The sequence below is a fragment of the Talpa occidentalis genome, unplaced genomic scaffold (assembly GCF_014898055.3).
Source record: "Talpa occidentalis isolate TD23 unplaced genomic scaffold, MPIMG_talOcc4v2.1 talOcc4.15, whole genome shotgun sequence".
Taxonomy (NCBI): Eukaryota; Metazoa; Chordata; class Mammalia; order Eulipotyphla; family Talpidae; genus Talpa; species Talpa occidentalis.
Genome location: NW_023601543.1, coordinates 57507561 through 57528860, shown reverse-complemented (window position 1 = coordinate 57528860; position 21300 = coordinate 57507561). Strand labels below are relative to the sequence as shown.

The window sequence follows — 21300 nt, the reverse complement described above, 5'->3', positions numbered from 1 at the left end:
GTGGGGGAGAGGGAGGAATGGTTGGAAAAAAAGATGACGAGAGTGTATCCACACCTAGAGAGACAGACAGGCCAACAAAGGGAAGTGACTGGTGACACTCACAGTGGGACATGATGATGGCGGGAAGAGATGCAGAGGAGAAATCACCACAGATAGAGGCAGGCAGGCAGGTGGGATTAAAAACAAACACCAGAACAGAAAACAGAGGGAACAGAAGGACAGACTGGGTGTAGGGGAGTGGTAGACAGGCAAAGGGGCAGCTATGGGGTGAGACAGACAAACTCAGATACAGACAGGTGGGCAGGGATAGTCTAACGCAAGTACCTAGAGGAAGATAACAGGCAGGCCGAGTAATGACCGGGAGACACCGCTGGCAGATAGACACAGCCACACACTTCCCCCAAATAGAGGTTGAGGGCACACCAGTCAGACAGGGGGACAGAGATGATAGCTGAGGCAGAGAGACACTGGGAAGGACAGATGACCACAGGCCGAGAAAGTCAAATCCAGACAGAAAGTAAGAGAGGATGGATGAACAGACCTGGGGACAGAAGTGGGGCAGGTTCACAGGTCGACCAGCCTGACCACTATCTGCTGACTTCAGGTAGAACTAAAAGAGGACCCTGGATCTTAGGGATCCCCAGAGGGAGGCAGGGAGGACATTGGTGGTTGCGTGTGGGGTGTGGACACACACCATCTGCAAGTGGGCACACCCTGGAGTCCTGGACGCCAGCCCAGGCATTGGGTGGTGCTTGTCCACACCCCTATTGAGGAACCCCACTGTCTGTCTGTCTGTCTTTTATGGGGGTCGGGCCATTCCTATGTAGACGTGTAACAGGTATGTCTGCCCCAGGCAAGGCATGTGTCTCCTGCAGGGAATCAGGCAGGGTAAACTTGGAAACTGGGCTGCTGGAGGCCCAGGTGGACAAGAAGCCTCTGTCTGGGCCCCTCCACCCGCCTGCCCACCCCCCACAGGGAACACAGAATTCCCGGAAAGGCCAGGGGCTGGCTGGGCCTTCAAAGCTAGCCTAGGTGCCCCCAACCCCCCCACCCACAGTTGGAGGAGGGCGGGGATGAGGTATTTACTTCCCCAGAGCATGAGAGAAACTCCTGCACACTCAGGATCACAGTCCCATTCAGGGGCTCAGAGATGGGGGCCGACTCACCTGTCACCCACAGAAGTACAAAGAAATTTGCATGTAGACATACAGCCACACACAGCGAAAACATGCTGACAGATAGGAGCACAGGGACTGCAGAGGCAGAGCCCAGGCCACAGTACAGTCACACACTCATAGGCGCACAGAGTGACCACACACTATAGACTCATGGACATCACCATTCACAGATTCATGGCTGGACACAACACACACAAATAGGATTTCACACCGCTAACATCACACATGGACCTGGTGTCTCCCACACACCATTCCTACTTAGATGGCCCTGAAGCCAACATTCAGATTCAATGATGCGGCAGGCTGCGCCTACCATGCTGTCTCTTGACATGGTCCGGGCATCGGGGGAGCACAGGAACTCCCCGCTTCTCAGGAGTCTCCTCCTATGCCCGAACCATGTCAAGAGACAGCATGGGAGGCGCAGCCTGCCACAACCGTCCTCTCCTTTCTGAGATTCCTGACACGACTTCTAGCTGGAGCTGGTCTCCAGCACAATGATACCTCTATGCATGTGAACTCATGTGTGAACTTGTGACCATGTACAGCTCTGGCCAAAAGGAGAGGAAGACACGGATGTACAGTTGCAGTCATAGACACATGCACAATTGCATTCAAACAGGTGGCTGGTCATGGCTGTGTATACACACAGCAATTCACACATTCAATCTGAGAAGAAATGCACAGGGAACAAATATACAGGAGTCCCAGAAAGGCAGGGAGTACGCTTAATAGTTACAAGGAAGAAATCCAGAAAACTCCCCTAAAGTGGCATAAAGATGACATAAGATAGGAACCAGATAGGACACGTACAGTGGCACCAAAAGAAACACATAGACCTACAGCCGCTCACCAACGAGAAACACAGTGATAGAGAAGACACACATACATTAGAGACACACACACACAAGGCAAATAAACACACTCATCACCCACAAGCACCGCAAAGGAAACACAAACACCCAAGGAACACACACACACACTCAGCCCCTAAGCATGTATACACAAGCTCACAGTAGCAACACATACACTTGCCAAAACGGAAACACGTGAATTGAACAGACCCCAAGCCGTAAGGTGAGTTACTTGGGAAGACAACATGTGGAGCTCACATACATGTTTGTGACTGAGAACATGTGCAAGCAGATGAGATACACTCGGGGAATTCACACACACACACATACACACACTCCCCTGACTTTTCTCCCTTCTCCGCCTCCTCCCCCAGGGCATTACACATCTGTGCCACAGGCTGGCCAGGGAAAGAGACACCTGTCGGCAGAGGCCTTGGCCCAGATTGTGAAGGGGGTGGTTCTAAGCAGGTGTGGAGATTTCAAGAAAAGTCTGAAGTCTCCTGTCCAAAGAACTAGTGTTGCCCAGACAGTAAATAGATGCCTCCCACCTCCCAGCAGCAGCTTCCTCCTGTTATCATTCTGCTCCCTCCAACACTGTCCAGCACAGGCACACAGACACCAGGCATGCAACAGGTGCTAAATAAGTGCCACTCAGCAAGTGTCATATTACCATCATCGTTATATTTAATGCTGCCAAGAGAACTCTTCCAAGGAGGGACGAACCTTCATTCAGCTCTACACCCCATACATAGCTCAGCTAAGTTTCAAGGCACTGAAAACAGCAGGTGCTCAACACATGCTGGTAGGAGTGAAAACAGAGAGAAAGGGAGATCTGGCTGCATAGATTGCAGGGCAGCCTGCTTTAGAAGGAACAGATGTCCTTATGCGTGACCGAGGCCTTGAGGCTGTGCCAGGGATAAGAACGCCTTGATAGTTCATCAAAGTAGAGCCCTTTCTCAGGGTCACTTAAGACTTTTGTTGGCTCGGTAAAGCAGACCCTTGTGTGACATTTGGGATTCCTACCGTCTATTAAAAGTCAGTTTGGATTCTTGCTGGTTCTTCCAAGCAGACCCCTGCTTTTCATTAAAACAGGTCACGGCTCAGCAGCCTTCAGGGAAGGGAGCCACAGAGCAAAGCAGTTAACAGTACGAGCTTTCCCAGCGCTGCCCTTTAGTAGCTGTGTGGTCAGAAGCGAGTTCCTAAACCACGCTGTGTCTCAGCTTCTTCCAGGGCAGAATAATGCCCAACTCGTAGGGAGTTTCCCTTGGAAGACTGAATGAATTCCTACAGGGAAAGCACTTCCCTGTAGCTTGGCACACAGTAATTGCACAATACAGATTTGCAAAAGGCATTAATGAATTCTTCTCGCCTGTGAAAGCAACTCCCCACTAGACTGCATTCAGGATTCTAATCTCGCCTTTCATGCCGGCTCCCCACTGAGCAACTTCCGTCCCTCAAAGCAGCCCCTGGGCAGCTAGGCTTTTGGAGTCGAGTCCCCTGCTCCTGGACCACCCTCGCATTTCCCTCGCTGGGTAAGATGCCCTCCGGTACCTTGCTGGCGGGGGCAGTTCCCCTCTCCCTGACCTCTTCAAGAGGCTGAGGGGAGGACACCTTTACACTCAGTGGGGTGCCGGGTGGGAGCTACGGGCCGACACCCTACTTCGGGAAGAGCCTGTGGAGTTCAGAGCCTGGCTCCCGTCCCCCCAGCCCAGGGCCCTGCTGGAGGAAGCGAGTTTCTTTGCGAAAAATTAAACATCCTCTTTGTGAGCAGCAAGAAAACAGGACATGGGAAGCGCCCCACAGGGTGAGCATGGGCCCCCAGTGCCTGGCACCCCCTCCTCTCAGTGAAGCAGCAGCTGGTGGCTAGAATCCTTGCTTTCTTACACTTGCTCACCCCTGCAGGGAGCTGTGTTCCCACCACCCCCACGTGGCCCACGAGCTGGGCTGACTAGGTCTTGCTGCCTCCCAGGCTCTCGGGCATTCCTCCCGGAGGTGCTCTCTCCACGTCTCTGAACGCCCTGAGGAAAGAATGAGAGAACAAAGAAACAAAAGGGTGAGCTCCACAAACATGTATTGAACACCAACTGTGCTGGGCCCCGTTCTAGGCGCCGGGAGGCAGCAGTGAACAAGACAACAGAGATCCCTGCTGCGTGAAGCTCTCATTTCTAAGGAAGGATGAATCAGTTTATTCGGTTCTTTGACTACTCGCCAAACTTGTTCCTGCTTCCAGATCTTTACACCTGGAGTCCCTCTGCCCGGAATGCTCTTCCTCCAGATATCCCTAGGGTGCGCTCCCCTTCCAGTCTCATTTCAAATGCCACCCCCCAGAGAATCATGCCCTGATCATGCTGTGCAAAATGCCTACTTTATTATTCTTCATAACTTTTATCACCACCTGACATAACATTATATATTTCTATATTTAACATATATTTATACTTACTACAGTTACTTTAGTAAATAGATTTTACAAATACATATTTATAGCAGCATACATATTAAGATGACTCGTTTTATACACTATACAAAATGCATATGTATTCCCATATATATATATAAAATAGCGTGTTTATATTTATTGTATCTACTAATATAATTTACATACTAGTAAATAGATCAATATATATTTCTATATAATTGCATGCACATTAAACGACATACATTATATGCCTAATATAATAATATATATCTCCAATATATATCTCCTCTTGCCTCCATTTCCTCTTCTGTAAACTGGGGATAATTACAGTAACCACCTCGTCTGGCCCTTATAAGGATTTAAATGAGTTAAAGGAAAGGCTTCAGCCATGCACTGGAGTTTACTTGCACAGGTTTATAAAGTTTCTTGTTTTATAATTGGATTTTTAAAAGGTGACACTCAAACTCATAAACCTAAAACTAAAACACCTCCTAATTATTTTACTACTTTTCACTATCCTCTATACACTTGAGGTCATTCCCCCGTTTTAACTCTATGGTAGAAACTACTGCATCTCTTCTGACCTGTGTCCTCCATGACTACACGTTGATAATGTAAAAGTCTCACAAGATAGTATGTAAAACAAGGAAATAGCAAATGTTAGAAATCGAGCTTCCTCCTTCTCTCCTCCGTCCCCCATGAGCCTGTTATTAGCATATACCAGCACACTTCTGAGCGAGCCCTAAGAACAATGCCTGACACATGGTAAAATAATTATTTCCATAATTATATTTGCTCGTATGACGACCCGCGTTGTATAGTCCTCTTTTGTGGGTCGGAGTTAAACATATCTAGAGAACACATAATTACAGAAGGCCAGCAGGTGTGCCGAGCGACACCTATTTAAACCTCCCACAACTGTGAACTCTGTACTACTTATTATCCCCATTTTACAGATGGAGAAACCCAAGTTCAGAGATGGTAAAACTCAGGTAGCAATACTAACGAGCGGAAGTGGATTCGAAATTGCAGCCGAGACGCTTTAGCGCGCTCGTGCACTTAATGCACGTTGCTTATTCTCACGCTAACGATCCCAGCTATAACTTTCCTTCGGCGCGCGTGTAAAACGAATGGGCGCTGTGGTGCTCGTTGCATTTTGGGAAATGTAGTCCATAGGCTCAACAATCACCGCTATTGAGGAGGGGCGGAGAGTAATAGACTTGAGCCTCGGAACAAAGGAACCGAATCCGTTCTTGTGCCTCGCGAGGTTTCAGCGACGCAATGCGCGAGTTCAGCCGCTTTTGTCGTGCTCGTTGCATGCCGGGAGTGGTAGTTCACAAGGCCAGCTACGTCGACGCAAGATGACGGGACACACGTTGTACGTTCAGGTCTGGTCGGAACCCCGCCGGAACCTCAGCGTTCCGCGATGACAAGCTTGCCACACTGTGGTGGCCCTTAGGCATGCGCGACAGTCATTTGGTTCAACTAAGAACACAAACTGAAGCCCTCGGGTTTCTCACCGGTTTGCTCTGTCGCCGAGGCTCGGGCTGCTCGGGGACTGGCCTCCTTTATCCGACTTATCTCCACTCGGAAAGCTAAGGTAGGCCCCGGGCGCGGAGGAAGAGGGTCCTGTCCGAGAAGACTGAGGCACGCCTGCGCTGTCCCGCCGGCTAGGAAAGAAGTCCGCCCTCTGTGCGGCAGCTGCGTGGTCCGGACAGCCTGCGCCCGGTAAACTCCAGACCCAAGGTTTGTCTGTAGAAGGGGACCACAATGAAGGGTGCGCCTCGGTGGGGGTGGCGGATGTAAGGGAGACCAGATATTGGCAGAGCCGCCTTCATGGGGATGCAGTGGTCCCAGTGGGGTCACGGTTTTGAGGAAATAATGAGGGGCAGGGAGGTGGCCAGAAGGCTATTAATAGGGGGGTTGGTGGTCTCCATTAGAATCGTGGAGGTCTGGTAGGGATGTTATCCGGCAAGCAGTGGGAGCTAATGGGAGCGTTGTAGTGAACATGTTCGTGGGGGCCGGTGGGGGTGTGTTCACCGATTAATGAGAGGATGGTCGAGAGGGCAGCTAGAAGACGGTGAGAAGTACAAGGGGGTGTGATCTCTGAGCGATTAATGGAGGTATAATAATTAACCCGTTAATGAAGAGTAGTGGGACATAGTTAATAATCAAAAAGCTAAGGCTATGGAGAGAGTTGTAGAGGCCGGTAACGGTCATGATCAAGGAACTAATGGGGGCAGTGATCAAAGAAGAAATAACGAGAGGGTGAAGGGGCGTTGTAGTCAAAGGGTTTTTTAGTGGGTGATCGATCATAGCACAGTCATTAAGAAATTAATGGGAACAGCAAGCAAAGACAGGGTAATAATAAGCTGTTGGGATGGGCTCATTGAGTGACTATTGGGGGAACAAGGTGGGCAGTGAAGGGAGAATGGGGAACAGATATGTGATCATCAGAGATTAACTTGTAATGAGAGGTTACAGGGGACTGGTTAATGTTGTGATCTGTACAGGATCATTGGGAGGACTGAGTTAATGAAGGTTGAGAAATCATACTAATTGAGAGCTTAATGGGTAAATAGGCCATATCCTCCAGGCATTAATGAGGATTGATAAGAATGTAGTAATAAAGGAATTACTGGGGAGCAAACCATTTCTAGAATTAGTGGGGAATGGGTGGGGAGAGATTAAGTAGTTGGGGAATGCAGTGAGGTAGTATTAGGATAATGGAGGTGAATGAAAGGGATTAATGGGGGGCTAATAGGGTTATATGAGTCTGGAGGCAATGAGGACAGGTGGGGAGACAGATGTTCATGGGGATGAGATGGGCAGAGAAGGGTTAATAGTGAGAGTAGCTGGGTCTTATATGTGGAATGAGGGTGACAGCGATGGGAGATAATGGGGTCAGTAACAGGTCATTTAGGAGATGAGCATAGGGTTGTTGGGATCCTTGGGAGTATCTTGGAGTTAGAGATGGGATTTGTGGACTGGGTCGTGGGGGAGTCTGGGGGGAACCTGGAGGGTGAGTGATGGAGCCTGAGAGCTCGGTGATGGGACCCTTCAGGCTCTGTGGCCCAGTGACTAGACTTCAGTCTTCCTGTCTGCTGAGTGTGCTGTCATGTGGGTCAGATGAGCCCGGTCCAGCTTGTGTGGTTGTCACTACCCTGAAGAGGCTGGTGGCCCCTCACCCAGTTACTGACACAGAGCGACGTCAGCTTACTGTTGGCAGATCCCTGAGCAAACTGTGTGTGAGATGGGACGGACATCGAAGGACAAGCGGGATGTCTACTACCGCCTGGCCAAGGAGAATGGCTGGCGTGCCCGTAGTGCCTTCAAGCTGCTACAGCTCGACGAGGAATTCCAACTCTTCAAAGGTCCCCACCTGGTGGGGATGGTGGGGAGTCACTGTGGGGGAAAGGGGTGGGGCAAGCAAAGGAATAGACTAGTGGGCTAGGTCCGCAGAGCTCCCTGCGGTAGTTGGGCTGACTTGGAGGGTCTGTGGGACAGGGGCCAGGCAGGAAGATGGGCATATACTCAAGAGGAATTGGGGCACCTGGGCAGTGGAAAGATGGTAGGTGTTCACCAGGAGAGAGGGGTGAGTTATACAGGGTCCCTGGGTTGATGAAGTGGATCCAACTGACCACTACACCTTCCTGTGTATGCTCAGGAGTTTCACGGGCAGTCGACCTGTGTGCAGCCCCCGGTAGCTGGAGCCAGGTGCTGAGCCAGAAAATTGGGTGAGTGTGGTGACCCGGATGAGGAGGGTTCTGGGAGGGCAGTGTAGGTGGAGGGTAGGCCAAGAGTAGACACTGGGCTGACATGGGCTATGTTATCTACAGGGGTCAGGGGTCTGGCCACGTGGTGGCTGTGGACCTTCAGGCTATGGCTCCGCTACCAGGTGTGTTACAGATCCAGGGGGACATTACTCAGGTGAGTGCATGACTGGAGGTGTTGGAGTGTATCCTGGGCAAAGAATCCCCCCACACACACACACCTGAAGGCTACAAAAAGTAGAGAGAAAGACAGAAATAAGCTGAGAAGACACATGGACAGAAATAGAGGCAGTAACTGAGAGAGCCCAAAAGGCAGTGTGATAGTGGCGATGTACCAGCAGGTTGTCATCACAGAGAGCCAGCAAAAAAATGGTGGGTTGGGTGGCAGAGGAGCCCGGTCGCAGATAGATAAAGCCTGAGAATTTCACTGACCTGGGGGCGCAGACCAGGTCCCGGGCAGGTAGCATTATAGGAACTAGAGAGGCAGGGCTTGGGCCACTCCTCCTCCCTCTCTTCCACAGCTCTCCACGGCCAAGGAGATCATTCAGCACTTTGAGGGCTGCCCCGCGGACCTAGTGGTGTGTGACGGGGCTCCTGATGGTAAATAGCAGGGATTGGGAAGCCAGGTGGGGAGCTTTGTGTGTATCCCTCTCTGCATCTCCCACCACTTCTTTCACCACTTAACTCCTCCCTGCCTCTCCCCTCTAGCGTTACTGTTCCCCCACATCTGGCAACTTCTCCCCACCTCTACTGCTTGTTCTCTGCCTCTGTCTTTTCCTCCCCACACTGTACTATTTTTTGTGCATTTGTCCACCCTTCCCTCTTCTCAGCTCTCTTCTCGCTGCATTTGTCCAATTCCATCTTACTGTGTTTGTTTTTTCAGTCAGTCACATCAGTTCAGTGCACCTTTACCAAGCAACTATTGTGCGTCAGGCACTGTTACATGCTGGGAAAACATTTATGACTAAAATTCCACTAATCTCTGACCTCGTGGAACATGGGAGCAGATAGAAAAGAACTCTCTAGAATGCCAAAAGGTGATAGGTACCTTGAGGAAGTCCATGGAAAGGGGAGGGCAAGGAGAATACTTGGTGGAATTTTAAAGTGAATGGGCTGGGGCTCACTGACTTTAGAGCAAGGATCTAAAGGAGGTGAGGAAGTAGGGCAGGGGCATGTCTGGAGGAAGGATAATCCAGGCAAAAAGACTGGCTCCGGCAGAGGCCTTGAGGTCGGAGGGTGCTTGGCATGTGTGAGGACCACCAGGGAGATGAGTGTGTGTTCAGAGCAGAGTAAGTCGGGGAATGGTAGGTGAGTCCTGCGAGCTGACCAGGGCAGGGGGCAGGGGTGTAGATCCTGTGTGATCCAGTGAGGACTTGGGCTTTTTCCAAGGAGAAAAACCCTGAGGAAGTTGTGAGCAGAAGAGGGCCTGGCCGGACTCAGATTGTGACAAGATCCCTCTGGCTGCTGTGAGCAGTGGGGGGCTTGCAAGGGGAACGGGGCCGGGAAGGAGAACTCTGCCGTAGTCCAGGCACGTGGCCGCGGGGACCTGAGAAGAGGCTAAGTCAGGCACTCTTTTGCAAATGGAACAGACGGAATTTGCTAACAGCTTGAGTGTGGGTGTAAGTAGAAAATGAGCTGGGGTGGGGGATGAACATCAAAGGTAACATCAAAGATTTTTGGCCTGAGACCTGGATGGATCAGGTGACCTGGAGAAGATGGTGGGAGGAACAGGTCCAAACCTGTTCCTCCAAACAGGAAGGTCAGGAGTTTGATTTGAGACACGTGGAGTCTAAGATTTTGAATAGAGTTGGAGGAGCAGTCTAGGCTGGAAGTGGAAATGATGCTTCTGACATGTTTGAGAATTGAAATGAGTTCCTATACATATATACAGTTGTTTTGAGAATTAAATTGAATTCCTGAGGGTTGGGAGCACAGAATATGCATCCTTTTGGCAGATGTTAATTTATATGAGTAACCTTAGCAGCCTGGGACATGGTCTTAGTCTTCTGACCTCTCTGGGACAAGAAGAGAGCTAGAACAGATGCACCCCCACTAATGCTGTTCTCTTGCTGCAGTAACTGGCCTCCATGATGTTGATGAGTATATGCAGGCCCAGCTCCTCCTAGCTGTGAGTAAACCTGGCTGCCCCTGCTTCAGTTTGGCCCCCTCCTGGCTGTCTCCACCTCAGTCTTAGCCATCTGTCCTGCCCACAGGCTCTGAACATTGCTACACATGTCTTGAAGCCAGGGGGCTGCTTTGTGGCCAAGGTAAGCCTTAGGAAGCCTGGTGGAGGGTTAGAGAGGGGTCTCACAGACTGCCCTCACACCTCCATCTGTCCGGCCACCCTGCAGATCTTCCGAGGTCGGGATGTGACACTGATCTACAGCCAACTCCGTGTCTTCTTCTCCAGCGTGCTCTGTGCCAAGCCCAGAAGCAGCCGGAACTCTAGTATAGGTGAGCGGAGTGGAGGGGCCACATGAGCAAATGCAGTTCTTAGAGCCCTGTCCTACCTGTGGCAGAAGCGGCAGTCTCCCCTCACTGTGTGTTCTACCCACAGAGGCCTTTGCTGTGTGTCAGGGTTATGACCCCCCTGCGGGCTTCCTGCCGGACCTGACTAAAACCCCTCCTAGACCATTCTTACGGTGAGAGTCTGGGCCCTATTCCTGGGAAGACTTTACCCACTTCTGGACTTTGTCTCAGGAGGGTTTGCAGCCCCTATCCCTGGTGGACACTCTGCCCCTTATGGGAACTCAGTTTCAAGAAGATCCTCAGTCCTGCCCTCTGATGGAAATTATACCCCCTTATGGATCTTTCGTCCCAGGAGAATCTTCAGCTCAGTCCCTTAGTGGTAATTCTTGGACCTGGTGAGAATTCTGTCTCAGGAGGATTTTGCCCAGTGAAGACTACCTGCCTGAATGAGTTCTAGCCTAGGTGGGCTCTCTTGTGCCCCCTGGTGGAAACCTGTTTGGGAATTTTGCCCAGTGAGGGTCTTCAGTCTGGCCCCTAGTGAAAAAAGGCAAAGAGCTGGCTCTTACTGTGAGCACACTTGAGTGAGACAAGGGCCAGGCAGCAAATGATAGAAAGGCCGGTGGATGTAAGGGCAGTGTGAAAAAAGTGTGTGGGGAACAGTGTTTTCAAAGGGGTGATCATGGAGGATCTCCCTGAGGAAGCGATTGAAGCCAAGTGAAAGATTTCCTGTGGAATAGTGAGAGTGGCTGGTGGACACCCAGCAAGGCCTTGCCACCCATGCTGCAGCCTCCTGACTGGTTCCGGGCATGCTGGCCCTGTCCTGTCTTATTTCTCCCTGCTTGTCAGATCCAGATTTCAACCAATTAGATGGTCCTACTCGCATCATTGTGCCATTTGTCACCTGTGGGGACCTGAGCTCCTATGATTCAGACCGCAGTTACCCACTGGACGTGAGTACCTGGCCAACAGTGGGGGGTGGGATGGCACTGTCCTAGGTTCTCAGGTCCTCACCATCTTCCCCTCGTGTGTCTCTGCAGCTGGAGGACGGCTCAGAGTACAAGTACACTCCACCCACGCAGCCCCCCATCTCCCCACCATACCAGGAAGCCTGCACGTTGAAGAAGAAGGGGCGACTGGCTAAGGAGATCCGCCCTCAGGACTGCCCCATCAGCACAGTGGACACAGTGACCCAGTCTCTGACCTCCCCACCACGCCATACCCTGCTGACCTCTGAGGTCTGGAAACCCAGTAGCCTCGCTGCCTTTTCTCTGAATCACACTAACCCCCTCCCAGTGTGCCTCTTCCCCCAAATCACTAGGTTTCTGGGGCCAAAATGCTCCCGGCCTCAAAATAGCTGTAAAAACCAATGGGTAAAACCAAGTGTGATGAATGGAGAGAGAGGTTTAGCCATGTGTCTGAGACTCTTTTCTTTTTCTCAAGTAGGTGGAAGACCATGAAATGAATTGTTCACCTTAATATATTACGGTAAATTTGCCTTTTTATCTAAGAATTTTGAGTAATGGGCACCCTTAAGAAAAATCGCTGTAAAATTTCACCTTTGGAATTTTTATGTTAACTGATAAGATTCAATCAACAAACCTTACTACATAGGATTCTGATGTTGTATGCTAAGAACTGCTTTAAGTATTTTACAGTTTACTTATTGAGGCATTTAGTAAACAACCATTGAGCACATATGCTGGGCATTGTTCTAGGTTTGAAGCTAGATCAGGGAATAAAACAGACAAATATCCCAGCGTCCATAGAGTTGCTTGTTTGGGAAACAAGTAATAAACAATAATAGAGTGTGAATCCAGGAATTTCCACACATACATACTGTGTATACATGTATTTCACTTTATTTATATAGCTTACATTATAATATGTATGTCTATTTCCACACAATGTTTTACATGTAATATATAGAAAAGTAGTAGAGGATAGGAAAGATGAAAAATAAAGCAGCAAGAGCATACATTTGCAGAGGGGTGAACCCATACCCCTGGTATATAATGTTGTCAATCAATGTGACCTCAGGAAACATAATTTTAAAACTGAAAAAGAAATAAAAATAAAGCAGAGGTAAAGAGAATCATGAATTCTGGGAATGGTGGTTTGTGGTTTGTAAAATGGTTGTCATGGAGGGCCTCATTGAGGTAATGTCTGAGCAGAGACCTGAAGGAGGTGAGGGAATCCATGTGTTTATCTAAGGGTAGAGCATTTCAGGGAGAGGAAATAGCAAGTGCAAAGGCCCTGAGGTGGAACTGCACCTGGTGTGTGAGGACGCAGAGAGGGTCTGGTTTGCCTGTAGCAGAGCAAACTAAAACCTGTCAGGACTGGAGGGAGGGCTCCTCATTGGCAGGAGGACCTTTTCTGACAGGTCTTCCATTTAGAAAATAAAAAAAAGACACCTTAAAAAGTGAAATGGTGAATTACAGCAGACAAAGATATTTATAATCCCTATACACAGTAATCTTGATTTTAAAAAGCTATAAATCAAAAAGGAAGAGAAAATATGAGACTCACCAATGAGCACATGAAGAGCTGCCCATCAGGAAAATGCAAGCTCTTACTAAGTATTGGGGAGGATATGCAGCTATGAGAACCCCCGTTTTATGGCAGCATGAAATAGTGTGGCCCCTGTGGAAAATTGTTGGGCATTATCTATTAAAGTTTCATGTATGCCTATTCCCCTTCTAAAAAACTAGAACATTCTAGCCCGTACCTTTTATAGTACTCCCAGACTCGAAACAATCCAAACATCCATCCACTGTAGATAGGCCATTAAATCGTAATCCATTCGTGCAGCAAAGAACTGCACAGCAGTGAGAATGGACGTCCTGCAGTCATACAAAGCAGCGCCTTCTTGTTACTCATTAAACTCAATGTACATGTGTTTTATGCATTTTTCTATATGTTATGGTTCACGATAAAATTAGGGAAACTTCACAAAGATGTTAGTAGCTGAGTGAATGTGAGAAAGTTTTTTTTTATTTTTTTTTTAACCTCCAGCTAACCGACAAACTGATACAACTCAGAAGCTGTTTACTTTCAGGAAAACCAGAACTTGCGTTGATGAAGTTGTTTCCAAATATCTCATCAATGGGTCCTGAACATACAAGCCCTGTGCGGGAACCTGCAACCACCACAGAAACAGCAAGGAAAGAAACCTTACCGAATGAATGTCTGCACAGCAGAGAGAATTCTTGAGTGATGCCTTCCTTGCCTCTTCTGCAAACCTTTCCAGGGGTGTCCTGATTTTGTACAGAATTTACCCCAAAAGCAGGGGTTTTTAACCTGGATAAAAGTCAGGGTATCCATGAACTTGATGGAGGAAAATATTACATCTTTATTTTCACTAATATAACTGAAATTAGCTTTACTTCCAAATATGAATGCTGGCAGCAAATCACAGTAGTGAAAGCAATGCCTGTGACCTTCCCACCAGTACAAGTCACAGTTACTTTTTATGTTAGATTACAGTTTTTGCAGGCATCTTGAGATATTGTTCACATTCATCACTATTTTGAGTCATAGGAGATCTTATAATTTGATCAACTAATTAAAAAGTATATTATTGCATCCCAGTATTGTTTTATTTTAATACATATAGTCTTATTTCTCCAACCTTATTAGGATACAATTGTATAAGCTTAAAGTGTACAACATACTGATTGGATACAGTATGTTGGATACAGTATTTTATCCAATACAGTATTGGATTCAGTGTTTTGCTGGTACATACTGCAAAATAATCACCACAATAGGTTTCGTTAACATCCATCACCTGGTGTTAGTTATGAAACTTTTTATTTCTTATGATAGGAACTTTGAAGATGTGCTCTTTGAGCAACTTTCACATGCACAATACAGAACTGATCACCATAGTCACATGATGTCTGTCACATCCCCAGAACTTACTTACAACTGGAAGTGTGTAGCTTTTGACCCCCCCTTCATCCATTTTGCCCACCCTCCAACCCCCTCCTTTGGCAGCCACCAATCTGTTTCCTGTTTCTCTGAGATCAGTTTTTTAGAGTCCACATACTAGTGAGATCATACAGTATTTGACTTATTTCTCTTAGCATAATGTCCTCAAGGTCCATCTTTTGTCACAAGTGACAGGACTTCCTACGCTTAATAATACTCCATTGTGTCTATACAGTCATGGGTCACTTAACGATGCTTCGTCAACGACAGACTGCATGTAGGGGTGTGGTCCCTAGAGACAGACTTGGTGTGCGGTAGGCTATGCCATCTAGGTTTATAAAACTCTGAAGTTTGCACAACATCAAAAGCACCTGACAATACATTCCTTAGAATGTATCCCCATCATTAAGCAATGCGTGACTGCATACCGTGTTTTTTTTTTTTTTTTTAAAGATTTATTTATTTATTTATACAAGTACTGGGTACAGTCAGAAGTGCGGGAGGGTGAGAGAATTCACCAGAGCCAGAGCAGGGAGCAGAGCAGGCAGAAGGACCGAAGCACACTGCTGAGGGGAGCAGCGGGCGACAGGAGAGGTCTGCGCGCCATATGGGATCCTCACCTGGGGCGGCCGGGGATCAAACCAACGCTGCAGAGGCTGCGGGCAGCTTCACAACCCAGCTCTCAACTGCTCCGCCACCGGGGAGGCCCCCATACCGTGTTTTCTTTATCCATTCATTCAGACACCAATGTGGTTTCCATATCTTAGCTACTGTGAATAACACTGCAGTGAACATAGGATTGCAGGTCTCTCTTCAAGATAGTGATTCAATTTCTTTTGGATAAATACTCAGATTGCCACATCATATGGTAGTTCTGATTACTTTTTGAGGAACCTCCATAGTGTTCAGTTGTTTCCATAGTAATCCTTTGTGTTTCAGGATCTGCACATGCACATACTTTTTTTTTAAAAAGATTTTATTTATTTATGCATACAAGAATCTGGGTGTAGGCCAGAGGGACAGGAAGCTGTGTGTGTGAAAGGATTCACTGGAGACAGAGTGGGGAGCAGGCAGGTCTACTGAAATACACTGCTGATGGGTGCAGTGGGCAAGACAGGAAAGGTCTGCTGTGCCATGTTGGGCAGCTCCCTGGCCTGGAATTGAACTCATGCCGTGGGGGCTGGCAATAGCTTGATAGCGCTGAGAATTTTTTTTTAATTATTTATTTATTTATTTATACAAGCACTGGGCACAGTCAGAAGCTCGGGAGGGTGAGAAAATTCACCAGAGCCAGAGCAGGGAGCAGAACAAGGCAGACTGACGAAATACACTGCTGAGGGGAGCAGCAGGCGCAGCAGGAGAGGTCTGTCGCGCCATGTGGGACCCTCGCTGGTGGCCAGGATCGAACTGGCGCTGCAGAGGCTGCGGGCAGCTTCACAGCCCAGCGCTCAACCACTGCGCCACCGGGGAGGCCCTGCGCGCTGAGACTTTAACCCCTGTGCCACCAGGGAGGCCTCATGTTAAGAACTCTTAAAGAAGGCCTCCCCTGGTGGCGCGGGCGGTTGAGCGCCGCGCTGTGAACCGGTCCGCAGCCTCTGCAGCGCGGGTTCGATCCCGGCCGGCCAGCGAGGGTCCCACATGGCACGGCAGACCTCTTCTGTCTCACTCGCTGCTCCCCTCAGCAGTGTATTTCGTCAGTCTGCCTTGTTCTGTTCCCCGCTCTAGCTCTGGTGAATCCTCTCACCCTCCCGAGCTTCTGGCCTGTACCCCAGATCTTGTATAAAATAAATAAATAAATCTTTATTTATGGTCAACTAATCTTTGACAAAGGAGCAAAGACTATGCATTGGAGCAAAGAAAGTTTGTTCAATAAATGGTGCTGGGAAAACTGGGTCGCTACATGCAAAAGAATGAAGCTTGACCACTACCTCACACCATACACAAAAATCAACTCAAAATGGATTAAGGAACTAGACATAAGACCTGAAACCGTAAAATACATAGAAGGAAATATAGGCGAAACACTACATGACATGCACCTCAAAGACATCTTTACAGACACATCACACAAAGCAGTGATAGTGAAGGCAAAGATAAACAGCTGGGACTACATCAGATTAAAGAGCTTCTGCACAGCAAAAGAGACAATAACCAAAACAAAGAGAAACCCCACCAACTGGGAGAACATTTTTGCACTGATCACAAAAATCTGCAAAGAGCTGATGAGACTCAACAACGACAAAGAAAATAATCCAGTCAAAAAATGGGCAGAAGAGCTAAAAAGAAACTTCTCTGAAGAGGAAATGCAAATGGCCAACAGGCATATGAAAAAATGTTCAACATCACTTGTAATCAGGGAAATGCAAATCAAAACTACCATGAGATACCATCTTACACCAGTGAGAATGGCACATATTAAAAAAACTAGCAACAACAAATGTTGGCGAGGATGTGGAGAAAAAGGAACTCTTCTGCACTGTTGGTGGGAGTGCAAACTGGTCCAACCACTATGGAGAGCTGTGTGGAGATTTCTGGACCTACTAAACATAGAGCTTCCATATGATCCAGCAATTCCACTCCTAGGTATTTACCCAAAGGACACAGAAACATCCATTCCAAAGAGCACCTGCACCCCTATGTTTATAACAGCACTGTTTACAATAGCTAAGCTTTGGAAACAGCCCAAATGCCCAAAAATAGATGACTGCATCAAGAAGATGTGGTCCATATACACCATGGAATATTACTCAGCATTCAAAAAAGATAAACACATGCAATTTGCAGCAACATGGATGGCACTGGAAGGGATCATGCTCAGCGAAATAAGCCAAAAAGAAAAAGAAAAATACCGGATGGTCTCACTCATAGCAGGAATCTAGAAACTTAAATAAGGGACCAGGAAAATGAATAACTATAAGAAAGTGAAAATCAAAATCAACAAAAAACTATGAACCAGAGACACTTTTTGGGGGGTGGGGGGCGGGAGGGGAGGGATTGGGGTCAGAATGGGGGGGTTGCAATTGTATGGGGAATATAAAAATAAAATTTATTATTTAAAAATAAAAAAAATAAATAAATCTTTTAAAAAAAAAACTCTTGAAGAAATGTCAGAAAAATCTGCCTAACTACAATCTTAATTACACAATTTAGCAGCCAAAGCTGGCAAACTCACTAGTCACATGGTCATAACTGTCTTCTGCTGCTTACTCCCCCATCTTTCGCAGCTCAAGTTGCTTTATCCACACTCCAGTCTGGTGGCAGGACCACCCACATCCCAGTCTGTGACACTCGGTGTTCCTCTACCTGGTAGTGACCCTATGAGTGTCCATACCAACTCTAGCCCTGGGTTTGCCTCCCCACAGCATGTTAACCCAGGAGTCTTCTCAACCAAGGCAGTATGACCATGGGAACACCCCATTCTGAGTGACCCCAGGAGTATTTGACAAGTGTGGTAGTGCTGGGGATGTCCACATCCGCAGCAGTGTAAGCAAAGTTGTCCAACACTCCAGTTTGTGTGACCACAAACGTGTCCTTTCTTTTGTCTCTGATCCCAGGTGGGTTTCATAGATTTGACCACAGAAACACCCTGTCCAGCCAGTGTGACCCCAGGAGCATCTACCCATAGTATGAGTCCAGATGTGGCTATGGCTTAGTTTGTGTCATCACAGCACTTTTTTTTTTAAAGATTTATTTATACATACAAGAGCTGGGGCACAGGCCAGAGATGCGGGGGGTGAGAGGATCCACCAGAGAGAGAGTGGGAAACAGAACAGGCAGATTGACTGCTGAGGAGAGCAGTGGGTGAGACGGGAGAGGTCTGCCTCACCATGTGGGTTTCTCCCTGGCCGGCCAGGGATCGAACTCATGCTGCAGAGGCTGCAGATTGCTTCATAGTGCAGTGCTTAACCCCTTGTGCCACCAGGGAGGCCCACCACAGCAGTTTCTACGCCCATCTGAGTGGCACATTTAAGGACAAGTTAGAAGTCTGGTGTGATGGGAGACGAGTGAGCAAGGGGACCAGTAGCAGGAGGTAAGGTCAGAGAGCTGACAGGTACCTGGTCCTATACCTATAGGGCCTCACAGGACACAGTGGCAACTTAAGCTTTTTCTCTAAGAGAGATGGAGCCACACCGGCGTTCTGAGCAGACGTAGGTCATGGCCTGGCTTGGGTTATAACATGTTCTGGCTGTTAGTAGGACAGACTGAAGTCCCTGCATCAGGCTGATTGTTCAGAGGCAGGGACCCCAGAGGCCAGCACCATCGCCACTTGCCAGGCTTCCCCAAGGATGTTGCATATTCTCTCTGGGGCATACGGTGGTCTTCTAGTCCTCCTATTCCCCCAGAAACACAGCACAGGGTAGGGAAAAGCCATGGGGATTGAGTCAGATTGATCTCATTGTGGGCCCTCAGCAGCCCTGCTTTCCTCTGGGCCACAGTTTCCCGCTTTGGCTCATGGGTATAATTCCTGCCCTGCCAATCTCTCCAGGCTTCTCCACTGGTGTATTCTCTCCAAACACTCCAGGCATTATTCCACCTCAGGGCCTCTGCCCTCACCGTTCCTCCTTCTGCTTGGACACTCTTCCCAAGATGTGTATATAGTTCATGGTTACATGGCTTCTCCTTCCCCCTTTTCTTTTCTCTGCTTAAAGGTTATCTCCTCAGGAAGTCTTCTCTGACTATCCAAAATAGCAACCCATTCCCATTTTGTTTATCATAGCACTTTCACTTCCTAATAATATGCTAAATTTCCTTAGTAGTGTATATCTACTCAAGTCAGCCGGACCCTAGGGAAAGCACAAGGCACATGCAGATGGGTGCCCCCCTCCCCACCCATGATCCCTTAATGCCCTTTCTCCCTCCCCACTCCCTCTTAACCATGGAGCCCTCACTGCTTTTATTACTTTTTTTAAGTATTTTACTTTGTCAAATTGTCTGTTATGAAAATATCTGGTATTTGTCATTCTGACTTGCTTTACTACACATAATTCCCTAGAATGTGCTCCATTTTGCTGTAATGACTACATTTCATCTTTCCCTGTGGCTGAATAGTGTTCCATCGTGTGGATATAAAACACCTTCTCCATCCAGTAGTCTATTGATGGGTATTTAGGCTCTTCCATGTCTTAGCTATTGTAAATAGTGCTGCAATAAGCATTCTAGAGCATGTAGTTTTTGACATTGATGGTTTCATGTTCTTTGCCCAAGAGCGGGATTGCTGGGTCATATGGTATTTCCATTCTTAGTTGTTTTTTGGGGTTTTTGTTTGTTTGTTAGGTAAGATTGGTTTATAATGCTGTATGTAATTCACAGTCATAGGATCACACCTCTTCAGATACATGTTATCATCACCATTTTTAGTTTTCTAAGATAAATCCAGATCGCTTTCCATAATGCCTGCATAGGATTACATTCCCACCAAGTGTGTAAGAAATGAGGTTCATATTTCTCCCCATCCTTTCCAGTACTTCTTGGTTGGGGTCTTTTTAATATGTGATGTGCTCATAGATGTGTGATGGTATCTCGTGGTTTTAACCTGCATTTCCCTTGAGGCAATGATAAACATTTTTTTCATGTGTGTTTGCCTCTTGGATGTCCTCTTTGGTGAATTGTCTGTTCATATCTGCTGCTCATTTATTAATTGAGTTGGTGTTTATTGTTGAATTGTATTTGTTTTTTATATATTTTGGATATTAACCCCTTGTCAATTTTATAGTGTGAATATTTTCTCCCATTCAGTAGAATGTCTTTTTAATCTTCTTATATATTTTTTTCATTGTGTAAAAGCTTTTCAACATCTTTATCAGTATGTCATGGAATATATTTTCTTCTATATGTTTTATTGCAGATGTTACAATTAAATCTTCAATCTACTTGGGATTTATTTTTGTGTATGGAGTTAGAGAAAGTGATCCAATGTCTTTCTCTTATGTGTGGGCTTCCAGTTTTCCCAGAACCATTTGTTAAAGAAACTATCCTTTCCCCATTGTATGCGCATGACTGTTTTATCACAGGTTAGGTATATTGATATGTACATGGGTTTATTTCTGGTCTTTAAATTCTGTTACATTAGTCCACATTCTTATTTTTGTGCCAATACCATATTGTTTTTAATACTGTTGCTTTGTAGTATAATTTGAAGTCAGGCATCATAATGCTTTCATTTCTCCCCTCTTTTTCCCAAGATTACTTTTGCTATTTGAGGCCTTTTATGGTTCCATGTAAGTTTCAACGTTTTGGTTCAATTTCTTTGAAGAATATTGTTGGTATTTTGGTGGGAATTGCATTAAATTTATATAGCATTTTGACAGGATAGTCATTTTGATTATATTCATTCTCCCCATCAAGGAGCATGGGCTATCCTTCCATCTCCTTATGTCACTATATAGGTACTTTAATAATGTCTTATAGTTCTTGTTAGTTAGGTTAATTCCAAAACATTTTATTCTTCTTGAGGCAATTGTAAATGGAGTTGTTTTCTCGATTTCTTTTCCTCTCATTCATTGTATATAATTAAAATGCTATAGATTTTTGTATTTTGATTCTGTAACCTGTCATTTTGCTGTATTCCTCGTTGTTTCTAATAGTTTTTTGGTAACATTTTTAGGGTTTTTTACATACGGTATCATACATCTGCAAACAGTGATAGTTTCACTTCTCCTTTTCCAACTTGGATTCCCTTT

At 47.0% G+C, this 21300-nt stretch overlaps 1 protein-coding gene across 1 annotated transcript; it reads left to right on the top strand.

Moving 5' to 3' along the window:
- Positions 1 to 5765: 5765 nt before the first annotated feature.
- On the top strand, positions 5766 to 14269 carry FTSJ1 (FtsJ RNA 2'-O-methyltransferase 1). The gene is given in 14 exon segments (XM_054695748.1): positions 5766 to 6194; positions 7664 to 7822; positions 8116 to 8185; positions 8288 to 8378; positions 8743 to 8821; positions 10297 to 10349; positions 10435 to 10488; positions 10573 to 10675; positions 10779 to 10837; positions 10839 to 10863; positions 11537 to 11640; positions 11728 to 11925; positions 12134 to 12175; positions 13703 to 14269. Coding segments are annotated over 12 exon segments (990 nt in total). The 5' UTR covers positions 5766 to 6194; positions 7664 to 7701; the 3' UTR covers positions 12167 to 12175; positions 13703 to 14269.
- Positions 14270 to 21300: the final 7031 nt, after the last annotated feature.